The sequence below is a fragment of the Myiozetetes cayanensis genome, unplaced genomic scaffold (assembly GCF_022539395.1).
Source record: "Myiozetetes cayanensis isolate MyiCay16 unplaced genomic scaffold, myiCay2020 scf175, whole genome shotgun sequence".
In the NCBI taxonomy this organism is placed as follows: Eukaryota; Metazoa; Chordata; class Aves; order Passeriformes; family Tyrannidae; genus Myiozetetes; species Myiozetetes cayanensis.
In genome coordinates this window covers 27,385-48,284 of record NW_026087384.1, presented here as the reverse complement: position 1 = coordinate 48,284, position 20,900 = coordinate 27,385, and the positions used below count along the sequence as shown (strand labels likewise).

At 50.9% G+C, this 20,900-nt stretch overlaps 3 protein-coding genes across 4 annotated transcripts in view; all 3 read left to right on the top strand.

Moving 5' to 3' along the window:
* The first annotated feature begins 6,050 nt into the window (after positions 1–6,050).
* On the top strand, positions 6,051–8,685 carry LOC126638602 (protocadherin gamma-B5-like). Its single transcript, XM_050312593.1, has one exon. The coding sequence runs from the start codon at positions 6,196–6,198 to the stop codon at positions 8,683–8,685; it is 2,490 nt and encodes an 829-aa protein (XP_050168550.1). The 5' UTR covers positions 6,051–6,195.
* Positions 8,686–10,943: 2,258 nt separating this feature from the next.
* Positions 10,944–13,495, top strand: LOC126638595 (protocadherin gamma-A5-like). Its single transcript, XM_050312589.1, is given in 2 exon segments — positions 10,944–12,177; positions 12,179–13,495. Coding segments are annotated over 2 exon segments (2,502 nt in total). The 5' UTR covers positions 10,944–10,992.
* A 5,918-nt stretch (positions 13,496–19,413) lies between these two features.
* The window catches only part of LOC126638604 (protocadherin gamma-B5-like), a 28,865-nt gene continuing 27,378 nt past the window's right edge, over positions 19,414–20,900 (top strand). The window contains exon 1 of one of the 2 annotated variants that reach the window (XM_050312596.1): positions 19,414–19,924. In XM_050312596.1, coding sequence (XP_050168553.1) covers positions 19,559–19,924 — 366 coding nt within the window. In that variant the 5' untranslated portion in view covers positions 19,414–19,558. Of the gene's footprint in view, positions 20,708–20,900 lie in introns of both variants that reach the window. The other variant, XM_050312597.1, reaches the window with a different exon arrangement.

The following is a 20,900-nucleotide window of genomic DNA, read 5'->3' as shown; positions in this document are numbered from 1 at the left end:
GCTTGTTATGAGGATCTAATGTGTACCTGGTCACATCTTTTACATTCATCAGATTATCATGTTTTTCATGTTCAAAACTTTAAAGGGAAAGACTTTCAGAGACATATTTCCTTAAAGTTTTATGGAAGAAAATGCCTAGCTTCTCACATATGCATAACCAGAAGGCAAGTTTTATCCGTGGTAAGGAGAAATTGTGCAGCTTTTTTCTGGGTGGACTTTATTGGGCAGTTATGAAGATCTGTGATAACTCTATGAGCTATGAAAGGTTTGAGGAAGGTCTTGGGGGTGCTGTGTATGAGGAGATACTGGTGGAGACAAGGTTTTTCCAATTCCTAGGCTTCGTTGAGAACTACATAATATTAATGTAAAGGTATCATATTTTTGAATATCACACTGCTCAGACTGCACCTGGACAAGCTGTGGGTTCATGAGTTTGCTTTCATGTTGCATGTTATTGGGCATGGATGTACAGTTTATGTCAAGGTTTGAGAGCCATGGATCTTGAGCTGCCTTTGTGCTGAAGAAGGACGACAGTGTCTGAGCTGATACTTTGATGACTGGATCTTAATCGGAGCAGTACATTTCTTATACTCTTGAGCATATTTTACTTTTCTTCATCGTGACATGATGAGTAGGGAAATCTCTTCATTCACCAATGCTGTGATCCTTGTTCTCAGATTAGGAGAAGATGTCTCTGTGACTTTTCTTTCATTGGTGTCTGTCTACAAAGTCAGTTTCTCCATCCCATAGTGTTTGGGCAGGATGAAAAATTCTGTCTGCCCAGAGACAGAGGGCTAGTAAAAAAGCTTGGTATAGTTAGAAATGTCTTCAAGATACAAAAATTATGTAAATGTTCAGGTTTTTCTAGTTTTCATATGAGGCCCACAGTCATGGTTCCATGCATTTCCCCTCTTTTCTTGTCCCAAGAAATTACACTGAGGAACTGTGGCTGTGGTCCTTGGTGTGAGCTCCTGTGTGGCTGTTCCATGGACCTTTTACCAAGTAGATACCCTTCTTGTGTACCCACTGCTGTTCAAATTATCTGAAATGTCAGGCTAGTGGATCTTGCAGAGAAATGTACCTCCACTTCCTGGTAAAGGTACATGGCCTGATCATGGGGCACATTGCAAGTGTTTTGTCTTAGCAACTGGTGTTTTGTTCTTGCAAATTATGTCAGAGAACACCATGAAAGTTGTGAAGGGTTGGAGAAGAGAGTCCCTACTCTGAGTACCTGTGGCTATGATGGACTTTTTACCAATTAGATATCCTTCTTTTTTATCTACTACATTTAGTGTAATCTGAAATGTTAAGTAGGGTGCCTTCAGTTTTTAAAGTTTCCCATTTTTGCCATGCTTGGTATGCAGGTATGAAACTGGGCTTCATTTTAACTGGGAACTCTTAAAACATTAAAAGATGTCTAATAATTGTTTTACTGGAGAGCAGTCTCCATCCATAACTTCAAAGTGTTCAGCTGCCAAGACAAAGGCTTTCATAAACTTTTTTTTCTTCAAATATCACTGAATTACATGCGCTTTCCCTTGAGGCTGACATACAGTCAAAATACTGGACACCATCCATAGTGGAACCAAAGGCTGTGAATGCAGAGCGATGAGGGTGAGAGGCTGACTTTGAACCAGGAAAACAGCTGAGACAGAAAATAGGTGGGGTTTGCTGAGAAATGGTTTGATTTCATGCCTGGTTCCAAGGCCAATGCCTGCTCTGATCTTCTGTTCCCTGTCCTGAAAGACAAAGACAGTCCTCCAGTAATAAGGTATTTCCACGATTACTGTACATGCAGAACCATGATGCATGTGTAGAACCACTTGTGATTCCTGTGTGAAGCCTCCTTTATCCACCTGTATCTCTCTGGAATGCCACAGTGTAGAGTTTCTTTGACCTTGTGTTTCTTTGTAGTTGTAATTACAGTTTCTTTCAAGCCATTGTTTCCTGGAAGGTCATGGCTCTTTTTCTCCATTTCTGCTAAATACTTTTGCATTTGAAAGCGTGACTGTGACTTTGCAGCAAATCCTTGCTTCAAACTCCTCAGAAAGAATTTTGTGTGTGAGGAAAAACAAAGCAGCAGAAAAAAAAAAAAGAGAATCTGCTGTAATTGCTGAAAAAATTGAACTTGACATATAGGCCCATAATAGGGGGTTTTCAATTGCGGCTTCATATTTGTGTAAGGTATACATGCCACAGTAAGACTGTTAGGTCATGCAGCTTGACACCTCAATGACTTCCAGGTCCTCTCAGGGAGGAATTTCCATACCCACAAAGAAGACTGAGAAGACTCTGTGTCAAGCCTCCTTTTTCTAATGCTTCCTTGCCTTGCTTGTCTGACTTATGTTGTCGATTTTCTTTTCTTGATTTCCTATGTATGTAGGTTTAATTGTAATTATCACCACAGCTTCCTTTAGCAGCACATGGTTGCCTCTTACTTGTGCTATGGCAGATGTGAAAGCCAGGAGGTGTGAGGGTGTCTGTGTGTTCAGATTTTCTGAAGAGGAATAGGTGAAAGTATAACCTTAGTAGAAGCAGAACAGTGCATGTGATAAAAGAGTAGATTCCCCCTACCCCATTAGCTTGTTGAGTCATTCTAGGTTGGATGACCACTCCTTTTTTGTGTTGGCTTTTTACCCCTTGTGTGCTTTAGAATCCTTCATTTCTTCTCAGAATGATGATGAGCAGATAAATGTACCTCCCTTCTAGGTGTAATTATAGTGTTTTATCCTCTCATGATGATAAACTTGCCAGTTTTGAGAAGGTCAGAAGCAAACTGCCAATTGTGTGGGGTTGGAGAGAAGAGAGGGGAGCTCTAGGAGGTGGAACTGTAGAAGAACAGATGGTCATTTCTTTGCCTGTGATAGTTAACACAGTTTGTGGCTGAAGGAGGACCATGCCTTTGATTTGATTCTGCTCAATAAGTTTGTCTTAAGAAATATTATTCCACCTGATCTGTACAGGACAATAAAAATGTTTCCATATGTAATTATCAGTAAAAGGAAGGCTAAGGAGAATGTCCATCTTTTCTTGGATGTGAAGGGTAAGTGCAGTGACAAAGACTGAGGAAAAGGCCGAGGTACTTAATGCCTTCTTTGCCCCAGAATTTAATAGGAAGGTCTAGTTGTTCTCCAGGTACTTAATGCCCTGAGCTGGGAGACAAGGATGAAGAGCAGAATGAAGCCCCTATAATGCAAGGAGAATCCAAGTTTGCAGCAACTTGCTATACCGCTTAGTCACACAGAAATCCATGAGGCCAGCTGAGATTCAGTGAAGGGTACTGAGAGAGCTGGTGAAAGAGCTCGCTAAGTCACTTTCTGTCATTGATCTTCAGTCCTGGCCAACTGGAGAGCTCCTAGCTGACCAGAGATTAAGCAAATGTGATGGCCAGAAGGAGACTCTGGGCAACTACAGGCCTGTCAGCCTGGTCTTGGTGCTGTGGAAAATTATGGAGCAGATCATCTCGAGTGCCATCATGTGGCATCTACAGGACAACCAGGTGATCTGGCCCAGTCAGCAGGGCTCTGTGAAAGTCAGGTCCTATTTAACTAACCTGATCTCCTTCTATGAGAAGGTGACCTACTTGGTGGGAAGGGTGTGGATTTTGTCTATCTGATCTTTAGTAAAGCCTTTGCCACCTTTTCCCATGGCATTATTCTGGAGAAACTGACTGTTCAGGTTTTTGATGGGTGTACTCTTTGATCAGTATAAACCTGGCTGGATCACTAGGCCCAAATTTCAGTGGTGAAGAGATTCAAATTCATTTGACATTCTCTCATGAGAAGTTTTTGTGAGCTATGAGAGTCAGAAGCAAATTTGCAAGCTGTGTGTGTTTGAGAGAAATGGGAATGATGACAAACGGGTAAAATGGCTTTTAGTTCATGTGTGAAAATTCTTTTCTCCATCTATAGCTCTCTGTAATTTTTGATGGACAGTTTTATAAAAGTAGTAGTTACATTTTCCTACCCTTCTTCCTCCAGGCTGTGTTTCCTGGAAGGCTGTAGTTCATGCTTACCATCTGCAGTCTGTTGCTTTACATTTTTTACTCTGACTGTTGTTTTCCACTAATACTGGTGTTGTTTAGAAACAACATAAAGACAAAAGGGTTTGTGTGGGAAAAATGAAACAGAAGCTAAAACTGAGGCTTTCCAAAGCCCTTTTATTCAGATAAAGGCCTTTGATAAGGCATTTGCACTTATAACTTCATATTCATAGGGGATGAACAGGCCACAAACTAGAAAATTTCACAAGGACTGGTGCATTTCGAGAAATTAACTTCCTACTATGTAGCCCCCCAAAAAAAGGCTTTAGGACCTCATTTGTGGGTTCAGAACTTAGAGACTTCCAGGTGAAGAGTGGCTCTAGAAGATTATTTTTCAAGGCAGAGTTGTGGTAAAGCACTTGTATATTTGCCTAATTTCAGCCAGCAAAACTGTTTGGTTTTGGTTTTTAATATTCAGAAATGAGTGAGAGACTTGAGCTACCCACTGCTGACTCCAAGTGCATAACAAACATAAAGATCAAGGAACATTATTGCATAGCAGCAGTCACCTCTGATCTCCCTCTGACAAGCTCCACAACATAGTAGAGACTCCTGGCCAATTCCAGCTACCAGAGGATTGTTCTTAGTATGTCTTTGAGGACTACACATCTATGTGCCCCTCTGTGTGATTTCCTGCGTTGTGCAGCCCCAAATGTGTCTGATAGTGTCTGGAAGTGAATAACCAGCCCCATGTCAGCCTGCAGGAAGTATTTGGCTTCTTTCATAAGTGCCAAGAAGGGTTGTTCTTCCGATACAAAGGAGATCTGATGGTTGGTAAAGTAATTCAATTCAATTCAGTTCAGTCAAGAGAGACTTAGTAGCCCCCTGAAATCACTGCAGTTTGCCTAGCTTACACCTTGAGCTTCAGTGAGTTTCCAAGTGCTCTGGGCATGAACATCCATGACAGAGTTGTGGAAAAACAATGAAAAACCACATCACAGAAGTTCCTGTCCCAGTGAGGTCAGAAGAAAGTTTTAGGTTTCTGTATGAATTGTGAGAAATCGTTGAAAGGTATTCAGCTGCTCATGCTGATCTTAGATGGACTTTTGCTGAGAAGATCTCTAAATCAATGAGATAGAAATGTGAAGTTGATTTTTATAGCAGGCCTTGGACTTCAGTTTCCACCAAGTAAACAGAAGGTTTCTCTACATGGAAGAGAAGTCAGTGTCTAGTTGTGAACTTGTTTTTTTTTTTTTCCTGGCTGGTATGTACAGTGGCATTGATTAGGACATGGGCAGGAGGATGAAACATCAAAGGCAGAAAAAAATTGCTGGTTTGACATGAAATGATTGAGTTTGGAAAAGGAGGAAGAGCAGATACTAAATCTTTCAGGATTTCCTTCTGCTTCTCTCTTGCCCTCTGAAATAGACACAGGACTTTAGACAAACTGGCATACCTTAACTGCACTGGGAGTGAACACTACTTCTGGATCTACACAGTGTTTAGCCCACTGACTTCCTTTTCTCACAGGTGCTGGGAAATCAGTAATACACATAATCTCTAAACCATTTGCACAAGAGATTTTTGAGATTTTTTACTTCAGTTCCTTGATGGTTCCTAAGGGAACACACTTACTGCTCTGCCACACGTATTTTCTTTATTAGTTTTTGTGCCATCTAAGGCCTCAAGATGTAACAGTCTGCGGCAGAGAACAACAATATTTTAACAGTGTGGTAGCTAAAAACCACACACCCCCTTTTCGATATAAGACTACAGCTGTCACTAAAATCTTCAGGTTTCATGCTAAACATTAGGCAAAAGCTTCTGCACTTGCTGATAATAATAGAACAGACACCCTAGGGCCGGAGCAGCCCCCAGCGCTGCGGAAAGGCGGGTCCCGTTGAGCGCGGCCCAAATGCGGCTGCAGTGCTGCGGCGGCGCCTCCGGGTGTCGCTGTTGGCCGCCGCCGAGCGGCGCTGGAGCCGCAGCCGCCGCCGCCGCAGCGTCCTGCCCCCGCAGGCTGCTCGCTCGCCCGGCCAGTGGCGGCCAGAGCGGCAGCGGCACGGGCAGCAGAGGCGAGAGGCGGCCAGAGCGGGCAGCGGCGGCGTCCGAGGCGGCGGCGGCGGCCCCTGCGCTCGCTGCTTCGAGCGGCTGCGAGGGAGGCAGGGCAGCGGCAGGAGCCGTCCGAGCGCCGAGAGCCGGCGCTGCCGACAATGGCGGGCGGGCGGAGGCAGAGCGGCGGGCCGGCCGGCGGGCGAGCGCTGCTGCTGCCCGCTGTGCTGCTGTGCCTGTGCTGCCGGGCGGCGCCGGAGCGGCTCCGCTACGCCATCCCCGAGGAGCTGCCCACGGGCTCGCTCGTGGGGCCGCTGGCACGGGACCTGGGGCTCAGCCCGGACGAGCTACCGGCGCGCAAGCTGCGGTGGCGTCAGCGAGGAGAAGCTGAATACTTTACACTGAACGAGGAGAACGGGAACCTGTACGTGAGAGAGAGGCTGGACCGGGAGGAGCTGTGCGGCGAGTCGGCGTCCTGCTCTGTCAGCTTCGAGGCGCTGGTGCACAACCCGCTCAATGTTTTCCACGTCGAGGTGGACATCCAGGACGTGAATGACAATTCCCCGTCCTTCAGCAAGGTTGTTCTGGACCTCGAGATAGGTGAATGGACGCTTCCCGGTGCTCGTTTTCCTCTCGAGATGGCCCATGATGAGGACGTGGGAAGCAATTCTCTGCTGACTTACCAACTCACCAGCAACCCGTCCTTCAGTTTGGCGCTAAAGGAGAATGAGGACAAAAGCAAGCAGCCTGAATTAGTGCTGGAGAAAACGTTGGACCGGGAGAAGCAGAGCTCTTTTGAGCTGCTACTGACGGCAGTAGATGGCGGGGAGCCCATGAGAACTGGCACTGTTCAGGTTCGGGTCAACGTGACAGATGCCAACGACAACCCACCCATATTCTCGCAGAATTGGTACCGCACGAGCCTCCGGGAGGACGCACCACCGGGTTCGGAGGTACTGAAAGTGTCAGCCTCAGACGCGGACGCCGGCACCAATGCTCGCATCAGCTATCATTTCGGCAAAACGCCGGTCAAAGTGCTTCAGAAATTCGAGGTGGACAGAGAGAGCGGGACAATCACACTGCAGGAACCCGTGGACTTTGAGGACACGCGTGCGTTCAGCCTGGCCGTGGAAGCGAGGGACGGCGGCGGTTTGGTGGCACACTGCAAGGTGGAGGTGGAGGTGCTGGACGTGAATGACAACGCGCCCGAGATCACGATTCTGTCACTGTCGAGCCCCGTGCCCGAGGACGCGCCGGCTGGAACCGTGGTGGCCCTACTCAACGTCCATGATCCCGACTCCGGCGAGAACGGTGAGGTGTCGTGCGAGCTGTCGGGAGAGACGCCGCTGTCGATCGTGGCGTCGTCGGGCGGCTCGTACAAGGTGGTGACGGCGAGCGCGCTGGACCGCGAGCAGGCGTCCGAGCAGCGCGTGACGGTGGTGGCCCGGGACCGGGGCAGGCCGGCGCTATCGAGCACGGCGGAGCTGGTGCTGGAGGTGTCGGACGTGAACGACAACGCGCCGGTGTTCGAGGAGGCGGCGTACAGCGCCTACGTGCGGGAGAACAACGTGGCGGGCGCGCTGGTGCTGCGCGTGAGCGCGCGGGACGCGGACGCGGGCGCCAACGGGCGCGTGAGCTACTGGCTGGCGGGCGGCAGCGCGGGCGCGGCGGGCGCGGCGCCGCTCGTGTCGGTGGAGGCGCGGAGCGGCGCGGTGTACGCGCAGCGCTCCGTGGACTACGAGCAGTGCCGCGAGTTCGCGGTGGCCGTGCGGGCGCAGGACGGCGGGGCGCCGGCGCGCAGCTCCACGGCCACGGTGCGCGTCTTTGTGCTCGACCAAAACGACAACGCGCCGCGGGTGCTCTACCCGCCGCCGCCGCCGGCGGCGGGAGGGGCTTCTTCGGTGGCGGCGGCTTTCGAGGTGGTGCCGCGGTCGGCCGAGGCCGGCTACCTGGTGGGCAAGGTGGTGGCGGTGGACGCGGACGCGGGGCGCAACGCGTGGCTGTCGTACGAGCTGGTGCAGGCGTCGGAGCCGGCGCTGTTCCGCGTGGGGCTGCAGAGCGGCGAGGTGCGCACGGCGCGGGCCGTGTCGGAGCGGGACGCGGCCAAGCAGCGGCTGGTGGCCGTGGTGAAGGACCACGGGCAGCCGGCGCTGTCGGCCACGGCCACGCTGCACGTGGTGCTGGCCGACAGCTTGCAGGAGGCGCTGCCGGAGCTGAGCGAGCGGCCGGCGGGCGCCGACGCGCCGGCCGAGCTGCAGTTCTACCTGGTGCTGGCGCTGGCGCTGCTGTCGGCGCTCTTCGTGCTCAGCGTGGCGCTGGCCGTGCTGGCGCGGCTGCGCCGGGCCGGGCCGCCCGCCGTGCTGCGCTGCCTGGGCGCGCAGCGCTTCTCGCTGGCCGGCGCCGCCTTCCCGCCCGACTTCTGCGAGGGCACCTTGCCCTACTCCTACAACCTGTGCGTGGCCGCGCCGGCCCGCGCCGCCGCCGAGGCCGCTTGGCCGCCGCCGCCGCTGCCCATCCTGCCCGCCGAGGAGCTTCTGGCCGGGGAACCCTGTGAGAAGCCGATCCCGAGCGGCAGCGCCGTCGCGGGAGAGCCGCCCACCGACCTCGACGCAGCACAGGTATGTAAGCCCCCACGCTCCCGCAGTTCTTGATCTATTCCGAAATTTTGTTGCCCGTCACCTAGGTTTCCCCGTTTTATGTGTGTCGGGAATGCTACTCCGGGTATCCGTGGATGAATGGATTAACTGTGTCACTCCTTCCTAATTCCTAAATGCGGACAGTTAGCATTAGGTTTTCTTAGGTTTTTTTCGTTAGTAACAATCTCATGTTGTGCTTACAAGTTTTGACTGCATTTCTCATTCGAGCTGTTAGCGCTGTACACGGTGAACTAGTGATCGAGCATGATGAAGAAAAAAGTGGTCATCTGACGCTGGCAATTTTTCTTCACTCGTCACTTATTTTCTCAAACCGGTATTTGTGAAAGGAGAATTTACAGCTTTTTCCTCCCTCGCGAATGATCCTCTTTTTGCCCTGTGTCGTGTGCCCTCCTATCCTTTTGGAAAAGGCTGCCCTAAAAATGGCAGCATTACTGGGAGAGATACATTTTATTCAGGCATTATTTTCCCGAGTTTCTTGCATAAGTGTAGAGGTGAACACGGATTCTTTCACCATGAACAATGAAGTTACAAGTTGTTTTTTTTCTGAAGGGGCAGAGTGTCCACCATATTTTGGGGTATGTTTCTTCAGAAATTGTAGCCCAGCCGGGATGTGTTATGTATTCCATTCTGTGTAAAAGCTGTCTTTCCCACCCCCCCATCCCCCCGTTGAATGGACTTCAGACACTTCTTGCAGTAGTTGTTTTCTCTATGAGCAGCTATACTTGTCTTGTATTTATATTTTGTTTAAAAGGTGTCATATAAAAATGAACACTCAAAGGTCAGGTAAATACTGTAGTAGCAAGCATCAATCTTTTACACTGTGATTTCTGACATCAAGAAAGCGTTTTTCTGGTCATTCAACCTATCGAAATAGTTGTTTCAGTGTAAATGTATATGAACTATATGAAACAGGGAATTATTTGTCTTCTCTTGAATGGAAATCACCCATTAAAGTCTAGAAACTTTCCTTTCTCAGTATTGTTGCCTCTGTAGGTGTTTCAACGGCTTTGCTTTCATCCAGTTCAAAACCACTGTTGAGAATAGGTGACTATTGGGAACATGCAAGCATTAGAAAAAATTTGGAGCATACAAAAGGTTCCTCAGCAATGCAGTTACTCGGGAGATATAAAGGGTTGGGGTGCTTAAGGCAGTCAGTTTCAATGCAGCGACCCTAATTTCATCCGCCTTGAAATGTCTGTTCTCAGACATTCTCCACTGCTGGGTGGGTAGTTAATTTAACTTAGACCCTGTTGATTATTAACTAAAAAAACCAAAGCAGTGATTCCGCCGCTTCAGTTCATGGGAGAGAATGCTCTGTTTCTCTAGTGGCAAGTGCGTGTGATCATCCCATGCTGTTTCTCAGAGCATCTATTCTTTTGCTCTCCCCGTGCCAGTGATCGGCTGAAGAAAAGCCGAGGCAGGAGGTCCCCGCTGCACGGGCCCACATGTTTCCGTGGCGACTGTCCCGTCCCGGCAAGCTGCCCGTGGTCAAGGCAGGGCCAGCGGAGTGGCTGACGCTGCCGTTGTCCGACCTTCAATGTCTAATGTCAGTCAATGATCATGATGTAGTTAATTTAGACCGTGTTTCATGTGAATTGAAGTATTTAAAGCCAAGTTCCACCCGGTTGGCTTAATGAGCCTGATATCTCTTATTCTCCGGGATAGGGGCTATGTATCGTTAGCACATTTCCTAAACGGTGCTTGTTTTCCTTTGTTATCCTTGTACCAGTCATTCAAGCACGACGGCAAAAGAAAACCCCAAACGAAGTGTTGGAGAACTAACAATGTTCTATAAGTAAAATTATCGGAAGAAAATATTTTACTTTACATATAGATTACCATTAGCAAGACATTTTCCCCGTACGGTAGAAATACTAAGCACGCGGGAGTACTCTGCCTTCACATCGGTAGTGATCAAAGAAGAGATAGGTTGGAGAAACGAAAAGGTAGGAAAGCCCGGCTACATGGAATGCGAATTCGGTGCTCTGCCCGTGGACAAGGCAGTGAGAGCAGCGCTCGGTGCCTGCAGTGCCGGGAGGAGGCTGCGGGCGCCGCTGTTGACCGAGAGGAGCGAGAGGAAGGTCGGAGCCGCTGCAGCCCCGCCCGCTGCGGACCGGCTCGATCGCTGGATTTCAGGCTCGGCGGCCGGGCGGCCTGTGATCGTCCCCGCGGTGCGGAACCGTGGTAAACCGAGACGGAGGAGCCTCACGAAGCGACGCGGAGTAGGAGCCGGAGCCGGATCGGTGACCGGCGGCGGGGATCTCTCTGCAGTGTTGCGGTGCCGGCGGTGCGGCTGCGGAGATGTGCTCGGCGGGGAGGCGCTGGGGCCGGCGGCAGCGAGTCCTGCTCTGGGGCGTCCTGCTGGCGGCCTGGGAGGCGGCGTGGGGGCAGCTGCGCTACTCGGTGCCCGAGGAGATGCCCAAGGGCTCGTTCGTGGGCGACGTGGCAAAGGACCTGGGGCTGCAGATGCCGGCGCTCCCAGACCGCGGCGTCCGTGTTGTCTCCGAAGGTAGGACGCAGTATTTCGCCTTACACGGGAAGACGGGACATTTAGTGACGGCCGAGAGGATCGACAGAGAGCAGCTATGCCGGCTGGTGGAGAAATGCGTGCTGCGCTGTGAGCTGATAGTGGAGGGGGAAATGAAGTTTTATGAAATCGAAGTGGAAATCACGGATATTAACGACAATGCTCCCAGCTTCCGAGAGGCAGAAAAAGACCTGAGACTGAGCGAGACGGCAGCGATCGGTGCACGGATTCCACTTCCCAGGGCTCTTGATCCGGACTTGGGGCAGAATTCCCTGCAGAGCTACGAGCTAAGCGGCGACGAGCACTTCTCGCTGGCCGTGCAGACGGGTCCCGACGGGGATCAGCGTCCCGAGCTGGTGCTGGCGAAGGCGCTGGACCGGGAGCAGGCGGCGTTCCACGAGCTGGTGCTGAGGGCGAGCGACGGCGGCGATCCGGCCCGGACGGGCACGGCGCGGATCCGCGTGACGGTGCTGGACGCGAACGACAACGCGCCCGTGTTCAGCCAGGCGGAGTACACGGTGCGTGTGCCGGAGGACGTGCCCGTGGGCTCCGTCCTCGTCACCGTCACGGCCACCGACCCCGACGAGGGGCTGAATGGGCATGTGAAGTACTCATTCCAAACCGTTTCCTTGAAAGCCTCTCAGATTTTCCAGCTGGACTCTGAGACAGGAGCGATCACGTTGCTGCAGAACTTAGACTTCGAGGAAGACAACTCCTATGAACTGGAGGTTCAGGCAAGAGACGGCGGGGACCTTTACGACACAATAAAAGTCGCGATCACCGTGACAGACATAAACGATAATGTGCCCGAGATTTCAGTGCGGTCTACACTGAGTGAGATTTCCGAGGACGCCCCGACGGGAACGGTGGTGGCCCTGCTGCACGTACAGGACCGGGACTCGGGGGCCAACGGCGAGGTGCGCTGCTCCCTTGACGGGGATGTCCCGTTCCGACTGGAGCAGCTCGCAGGGCAGCTACTACCGCGTGGTGACAGCGAGAGAGCTGGACCGCGAGCAGCAGTCGGAGTACAACGTGACGGTGCGGGCGGCCGACGGCGGGTGGCCGGCGCTGCAGAGCAGCACGGTGCTGGCGCTGCGGGTGCTGGACGTGAACGACAACGCGCCGGTGTTCGCGCAGGAGCGCTACAGCGCGCGGCTGCGGGAGAACAACGCGGCGGGCGCGCTGGTGCTGGTGGTGCGGGCGACGGACGCCGACTGGGGTGGGAACGCGCGCGTGCGGTACCGGCTGGCGGAGGGGCGGGTGCGGGGCGCGCCGCTGTCGTCGTACGTGTCGGTGCAGGCGGAGACGGGCGCGCTGTACGCGCTGCGCTCGTTCGACTACGAGCAGGTGCGCGAGGTGGGGCTGTGGGTGCGGGCGGAGGACGGCGGCTCGCCGGCGCTGAGCAGCAACGTGTCGGTGCGGCTGCTGATCGTGGACGAGAACGACAACGCGCCGCAGGTGCTGTACCCGCCGGCGGCGGGGCCGGGCGCAGGCTTGGGGGCGGGGGCGGGCTCGGGCTGGGCGGGCGTGGAGCTGGCGCCGCGCTCGGGCTCGCCCGGCGCGCTGGTGGCCAAGGTGGTGGCGGTGGACGCGGACGCGGGGCAGAACGCGTGGCTGTCGTACGAGCTGGCCAAGGCCACGGAGCCGGGGCTGTTCCGCGTGGGGCTGCACAGCGGCGAGGTGCGCACGGCGCGCTCGCCGCTGGCCCGCGACGCGGCGCGCCACAGCCTGCTGGTGCTGGTCAAGGACCACGGCCGGCCGGCGCTGTCGGCCACGGCCACGCTCAGCCTGGTGCTGGCCGACAGCGTGGCCGAGCTGCTGGCCGAGCTGGGCAGCGCGGCGCACGCAGAGGCGGCGCCGGCCGAGCCGGCCGCCAGCCTGACGCGCTGGCTCGTGCTGGCCGTGGCCGCCGTCTCCTGCCTCTTCCTCGCCTTCCTGCTGCTGCTGCTGGCGCTGCGCCTGAGGCGCTGGCGCCGCTCGCAGCAGCAGCAGCAGCAGCAGCTGCTGGCCACGGCCGGCGCCGCCTTGCGCGGCGTGCCTGCCACGCACTTCGTGGGCATCGACGGCGTCCGCGCCTTCCTGCACTCCTACTCGCACGACGTGTCTCTCACGGCCGACTCGCGCAAGAGCCACCTGCGCTTCTCGGCCGCCAGCTGCTGCGACACCCTGCCGGCCCGCCCGCCGCCCGACGAGCCCGCGCCGCTGCTCGGCGACGAGGAACCTGCCGGTGCCTGCCCTGCCGACCCCGCCGCTCCCCCGGTGAGTTCCTCGTACTAGACTGTGTCAATGACGGTTTCTTCTGTCCCTTTTACCCTGTAATTCCCTGTGATGTATCGTCTGTGTAGCTGGTTTTGCTAGGAAGGCAAAACTTCATCCAGCCACCTGTTGATCGGGTTTGCTTCTTGCTTCGTGGTGTTGGACGTGGCATCTGGTCTTAGACTTCCAGTTTGTAGGGGAGGCAGGAGAAGGGAAACTGCTCTTGGTTGGAGGATTGTGTTTTATGCGTTGTTACTGTATCACATGATCACCGCTGACCCAGAATCTCCTGAAGGTCAGCTCCTCTTTTACATTCAGAGTCTTGATACTTCTTCAATGAGACATGGTTGGCAGACAAATATTTTTCCCCCTCGCAGTACAGAGCTGTAAAGATACATATGTGAAGCCCATGGTTTTTCCTTGTGCATGTTGAAGAGAAATGATCTGAATAACTGGCCATTTGATTCAAAGTTCTTGGAAAATACAGTGGTCAAAAAAACAACATACGAGTTTTGAGAGGTGGGAGTATCCTGGTACCTATGGGTGAAGGAAACAAGATTTCAGTGACCCTCTGTACTATAATGTAATGTGTTTTTTTCCTTCCCAAGTAAATGAGACATTACTCCAGCTGTATTGAGAGCTGTGGGATGTTCCTGCTCCATGTGCACAAGTTAATGCTTTGTATTTAATTAATTGCCTAATATGTACTAATTATAAATGCCTAAATGGGAGCTTTGAGAGAAGGAAACTGATTCCAGCCCTGCTCAATATCTGGATTATGCATTTTCTCCAAGTGCCATAACTTAGAAGAGCATGATGTGGTCATTTCTGCAGATGTTATTTTCTTGTCTTCTTCTTTGTACTGATTTCAAGCTGGGCCTTTGTATTTGCTAGTATCTGATCACACTGTTACAGTTTCTTGACTGTCCCATATATTCATTGTTACATCTCTAGAGGGAAAGGCTCTCATAGATATGTTTCCTTAAAATGTTAATGGGAGAAATTTTCTTACTTCTGACATCCGCATGGTAAGAAGTCAAATATTAACTATGGGAAGGAGAAGTTGTCTTTGCAACTTTTCTTTCAGTGGAGTATATCTGCAAATAATGAAGATCGGTGAGAATCATGCCAGCTGTAATGAGTTTGAGGAGGTTCCTGCAGGTGCTGTGCATGAGGAGATACTGATGGAGAGGAAGCTTTTGGGTTTTCTTAATTCCCAGGGTCTGTTGCTGGACTACATAAAATGAATATGCTCAGATTCCAAACAGTGACAAGTTGTGAGTTTGTCAGTTTCCTTCCTCTCCTACTGCCTGTGCTACTCCCTGTGAAGGGCAGTTCAACTGTTACCTTGTTTGTCTTGATGAGGTAAAGGTGGACCTGTGTGTGTCTGAAACCTTATCTGAAAATGTCACTAGAATTGTTGATTTTGCTTTTTACCTACTCATGGTGAGAAGTCAGTACAAGATCAGGGAGAGACTGCCCCAAAGCCACTCTGGGGATTCTTTCATGTCCTGCCTAGTACCAAGGCCTTGTGTCACTTACATGAAGTGCCCCTTTCCAGTGTCCAGAAAGGGGGTGACAATCCTCTGAAGAAATTGGCTGGAAGCAATACCCATGGAAGTGCAACCCTGCTTCAGGGCTTCTGCATGTTAGAACTGCTGTGTGAAATATCACTTTTCACAGCTATATACCCTTGTAAGGTTGTGATGTAGAGTTTCATTGTGGTTGGACTAATCTTTCTGCAGTCTTGACCAATCCTTCGGATGTTATCAAGTGGCTCTTGCTCATATGAAGTCACTACTGATATTAAAATTGGTGGGAACTTATGGATGGGAGTGTTTATTTGTCAGGAATTTCTGAGTTTGGGGCTTGTTATTTGAAGTATGTGCCAGGAAGTCACTTATTTTGTCCTCTTATCATGTCCAATACAGCTTTTCCTGTGAGTGGTAGTTCTGGGATATAGACACAAACTTTGCAATAATGGTTGCAGATTCTTCCAAAATGTCCCTGTGCTGGGGAAGAATGATGGTGTCTTTGAGCTCGATTCTGATGACTAAGTCATTAACTGAGCTGCATATTGGTTATGCCCCTTAGAACATTTCATGTTTCTTGAAATGAGTGTGATGAGCAGAGAATACCTTATGCAGTGATCTGTGTTGTGATCCTTGTTCTCCATAAGGAGAAGTTATGTGGGAAAATTTTCTTCCAATGTTGTCTGCCTGCAAAGGGCAGCTTCCCTTGTTCCATGATGTTTGGACATGCAGAAACATTCTGTCTGCACAGAGACAGGGCAGGTGGAAGTGTTTGCTGTGGTGTACTTAGAAATGTCTAAAAGGTTGGTGCAAGTGTTCTATTTCCCCTGGCTGTTATATGGATCCAATAATTGTGCTCCTATGTGTTTTCCCTGTTTCCCAAAGAAATTACTTGGAGAACTGTGCCTCTCAATACTCAATCCTCTTCTTGCTACAGTTATATGTGGAAATGTTTAGTTAAGATTCCTACATTATTTCGAGTTTCCCTTTTTTTTTTCTTTTTTCTTTTTTTAATTCTTGTTTCTTCTCATGTTCTAAAAGTGGGCCTCAGTTTGGCTGACAGTTCTTAAAAACAGAGAGACCTGTTGAAACTATCAGGCTGCAGGAGGAGTTGTCTTCCATATTTTGAAGGTGTTCAGCTGCCAAGACAAAGATTTCTGTTTCCCTAAAATCTTGCTGAATGAAACATCTGCTTTGTCACTTGTGGTTGACATATGGTCAGAAGCTGGATTTGTCCATGATGTGAAAAAGGTTGTGAATGCAGAGCAAGGAGGGTGAGAGGCTGACTTTGTTCTAGGAAAACATGTGAGTCAACGTGGTTTTGGCAGATCAATGGTTTGATTTCTTACCTAGTGTCAAGGCCGGTGTCGTTTTTGTCCCTAATCCTGGTTTCCCTGTCCTAAAAGGCAATTGTAGTCCTCTGATAAGAGAGCATTTGTCTCATAACTCTCCATTTAGAGGCCTGATGCATAGCTAGAGGTTGTGAATGAGTGATTTATATTCCTTAATGATTCCCTCTCAGAGGTACTAACAAAAATTGCTTTAAGATGTTGTAGAAATACATCATAACAAAGTTTTATAGCAGGGCTCACTCTATTACTTTCAGTGTTGAAATAGAAAGAGGACCATTGTCACATGGATCCCCTTGCTTCCTTAACTCCTGGTGGATCTTAGGTGTGGCCAGGTGCAATGTCTATTATTTATTACATGGATAAAACACATAAAGGAGAATTGACTCAGAATCAACCTAGAACTATTTATGCAGAGACTGGAGACTGAAATGAGTGAGTGAGTCCCTCATACTGAGTCACAAGTTTCAGAGTGGACACTCTTGCTACCTCAGCTACTGACAGAGCTTAGGTGTAGCCAGGTCCAGTCTTAGTTTTAGGCTTGGACAATGGTTTGTATTTAATGGAATTAGCTGCATGCATTTCATTTCTATTTAGTTTTCAGCTACTTAGTAAAGATCTGTTGCAGGTGAGGAACCTCAGTGCCTTGGGAAAGGATAGGTGTCTTAGTCTCCCTTAAAGACTTTCAAACCCTGAGAGATGTGACTTCATGATGTAGAGTTTCCTTCCTCATAGTTGTAACTACACTTTGGTTTGGACATTTCTTTCCTGGAAGGTCATGGTTCTTCTCCCCCTTTTCTGATCAACACTTTTTAATCTGGAACTGCAGGTGTTGTTTAGCAGCAAATACTTATTTCAACCACCTAAGATAATTTTTTATATGTGAAGAAGAAGAAATAGAATCTAAAAGAGAATCTGTTGTGCTTTCTCAGAAGACAGGCTGAGAAAGAGGCCCACAATAAGACCTGTAAACATAGGGCTTCATGTTTGTGAGAGATGGGCAGGCCCCACAGTAGAAAAACTGTTAAATAATCAACCTATTTTTATAAAATGAAATCAAACCCGTAGTCCAGAGTAAGACTTCAGGGTGACATTTACAGCTTGAGTCATCAGTGGGTACTAGGTGCTCCCAGGTATGAATTTCCATGCCTGCTTAGTGAGTTTATACTTCCTTTCGCTGCTTGTCTGACTTTTTTCCCTTGTCATGTTACAGCTAGTGAGGAAGCAGGAGAGTGGTACATCTGGGTTCTAGTTTTGTCATGGGTTAGCAGATGTAAAGATGACCTAAGAAGAAGTCACACCTTTGTAGATCAGTACATGTCATCAGAGATGCAGAGATTCCCCCTGAGTGCATAGTTTGATGATGCAGTCTCTGTCCAATGACTGTTCCTCTTTTAGTTTGTCCATTTGTCATTCCTTTACTTTTGAAAAATTATGTTTCTTCTCAGAATGGTGGAGATCAAGTGTATTTCCTTTCTATGGTTGTGATGCATTATCCTCTATAACAGGTTTTGGAAAATGATGAATGTCAAAATCAAAGCTGGAAGTTATGCAGGGTTGGAGAGTGAGGAGAAAAATAAGAGAGGGGTAGAATTCCTGCTGTGAAAAGTCCTTTCTCCATCTACATATCTAAGTAACTTTTTGATAAAGAGTTCATAAAGGTAGTCTTTGCATTTTCCACCTTGGATCTTTCTTCAGGCTTTGTTTCCTGTAAGATCATGGTTCGTGTTGCTCACTTGTGAGGACTCTTTTGCAGCAAATAGTGACTTGGGATGAGACCCAAATGAAGACACAATATTGTGTGTGAGGAAAATGAAGCAGAAGCTAATACTGAGTCTCTCCTAAGTACTTCTATTCAGATTAAAGGCCTCCAAAAAGGCACTTGCAGCTTCATATTCATAGGAGATTAACAAGGTAGTGGAGGGAATTTGGTTTAGCAAATTCCAGGGATTTCTGTTGTTCTGATGCTTAGTAAAGTCATTCAGCCCAGTCAGGAGAGACCTAGTAGCCCTTTGAAATCACTGCAGCTTGCCTAGCTTACATCTTGAGGCCTCGGTGAATTTTTCAGTGCTCTGGGAATGAGTTTCTAAGGCAGAGTTCTGATAAAGCAAGTGAAACACACATATGCCAGTGAGGTCAGATGGAGGTTTTGGCTTTGTGTGTGAATGATCAGAATTCATTGAAAATCTTTTGGCTGATTTTGTGGTCCTAAAATGGATTAGCCAGATGATGGGACTTGTGTGTAAAAGTTCGCAAAATGAAAACAACGGAAATGTGAAATCTGTTCTTAAAATAAGCCTGATCTTTGAGTTTCCACCAAAAGAACAGGAGTTTTTATGGGTGGAAGACGAGTCAGTTTAAGGATGGACATAGAGCAAAGACCCCTATGTACTGCTTTGTACTTTCTTTTTCTGTGCCAGGTATGTACAGTGACATGAATGCAGTTCCACTACTTTGGGTTTTATGTTTATCTACCATTGTTAACACTATGAAAATCTACTTTTGACTTAGACCCTCTACCTAAAGAAGCTAGAAAAATTGTACCTCAGGTACCAGAGAAACACATTATTTCTAAAGCATGTGAGCAATCTACTTTTGGCTTCAGTTCTCTGACTGTACATGAGCTAAAGAATCTGGAACACAAAATTCCTCTGGAAGAAATATTTCCTTCTTAAGTTTCATGCCAATGCACACCACAAGATGTTAAAGTCTTTGATAAGGTGTAATAACAGTTTGTATGCCTATTGCAGCTACAAAAGAAACCAACAACAAAAAATCGGTATTAGACTTCAACTGTTGCTGTAATCACTAGGGTGCCTACTTAGTATGAAGCAAATACTTTCGCTCTTGCTGAGAATAATAGAATAGACACCCCAGAGCCGCAGCAGTCTCCAGCGCGGCCCAAAGGCGGCTGCAGTGCTGCGGCGGCGCCTCCGGGTGTCGCTGTTGGCCGCCGCCGAGCGGCGCTGGAGCCGCAGCCGCCGCCGCCGCAGCGTCCTGCCCCCGCAGGCTGCTCGCTCGCCCGGCCAGTGGCGGCCAGAGCGGCAGCGGCACGGGCAGCAGAGGCGAGAGGCGGCCAGAGCGGGCAGCGGCGGCGTCCGAGGCGGCGGCGGCGGCCCCTGCGCTCGCTGCTTCGAGCGGCTGCGAGGGAGGCAGGGCAGCGGCAGGAGCCGTCCGAGCGCCGAGAGCCGGCGCTGCCGACAATGGCGGGCGGGCGGAGGCAGAGCGGCGGGCCGGCCGGCGGGCGAGCGCTGCTGCTGCCCGCTGTGCTGCTGTGCCTGTGCTGCCGGGCGGCGCCGGAGCGGCTCCGCTACGCCATCCCCGAGGAGCTGCCCACGGGCTCGCTCGTGGGGCCGCTGGCACGGGATCTGGGGCTCAGCCCGGACGAGCTGCCGGTGCGCAAGCTGCGGCTCAGCGAGGAGAAGCAATACTTCACCGTGAGCGAGGAGAACGGGAACCTGTACGTGAGCGAGAGGCTGGACCGGGAGGAGCTGTGCGGCGAGTCGGCGTCCTGCTCCGTCAGCTTCGAGGCGCTGGTGCACAACCCGCTTAATGTTTTCCACGTTGAGGTGGCCATTGAGGACGTGAATGACAACTCCCCAACCTTCAGCAAGGCTGCTCTGGACCTCGAGATCGATGAATGGACAGCTTTCGGCACTCGTTTTCCGCTGGAAGTGGCCCGAGATGCGGACGTGGGCAGCAACTCTCTGCTGACTTACGAGCTCACCAGCAACCCTTCTTTTTCTCTAGCCTTGAATGAGAACTCGGGTGGAAAGAAGCAGCCTGAATTAGTGCTGGAGAGACAGTTGGACCGGGAGAAGCAGAGCTCCTTTGAGTTGGTGCTGATGGCACTGGATGGTGGGGATCCTGCAAGGTCCGGGACTGTCCAAATTCGGGTCAATGTGACTGACGCCAACGACAACCCCCCAGTGTTCAGTAAAAAAGTGTACGAGGCTCGAGTGCCGGAGAATCTGCCGCCGGGGTCGCTGGTGCTGCAGGTTCGAGCCACAGATGCGGACACCGGATCCAATGGGCGGGTGTCCTACTCCTTCCGCAACGTCCCTGAAGTCATCAGCGCATTATTCGTTGTGGACAGCGAGAGCGGCGAGGTGAGGACAGCGGGTCCCCTCGACTTCGAGGACAAGAGCAAATACATTTTCGAACTGGAGGCGAGGGACGGGGGCGGGCTCACGAGACACTGCGAGGTTCAAATAGACATCACGGACGAAAATGACAACGCTCCCGCCATCACCATTCTTTCGCTGTCTAGCCCGGTGCCCGAGGACGCTCCAGCCGGCACCGTGGTAGCCCTGCTGAAAGTTCGTGACCGGGACTCCGGCGAGAACGGTGAGGTGTCGTGCGAGCTGTCGGGAGAGGCACCGCTGTCGATCGTGGCGTCGTCGGGCGGCTCGTACAAGGTGGTGACGGCGAGCGCGCTGGACCGCGAGCAGGCGTCCGAGCAGCGCGTGACGGTGGTGGCCCGGGACCGGGGCAGGCCGGCGCTGTGGAGCACGGCGGAGCTGGTGCTGGAGGTGTCGGACGTGA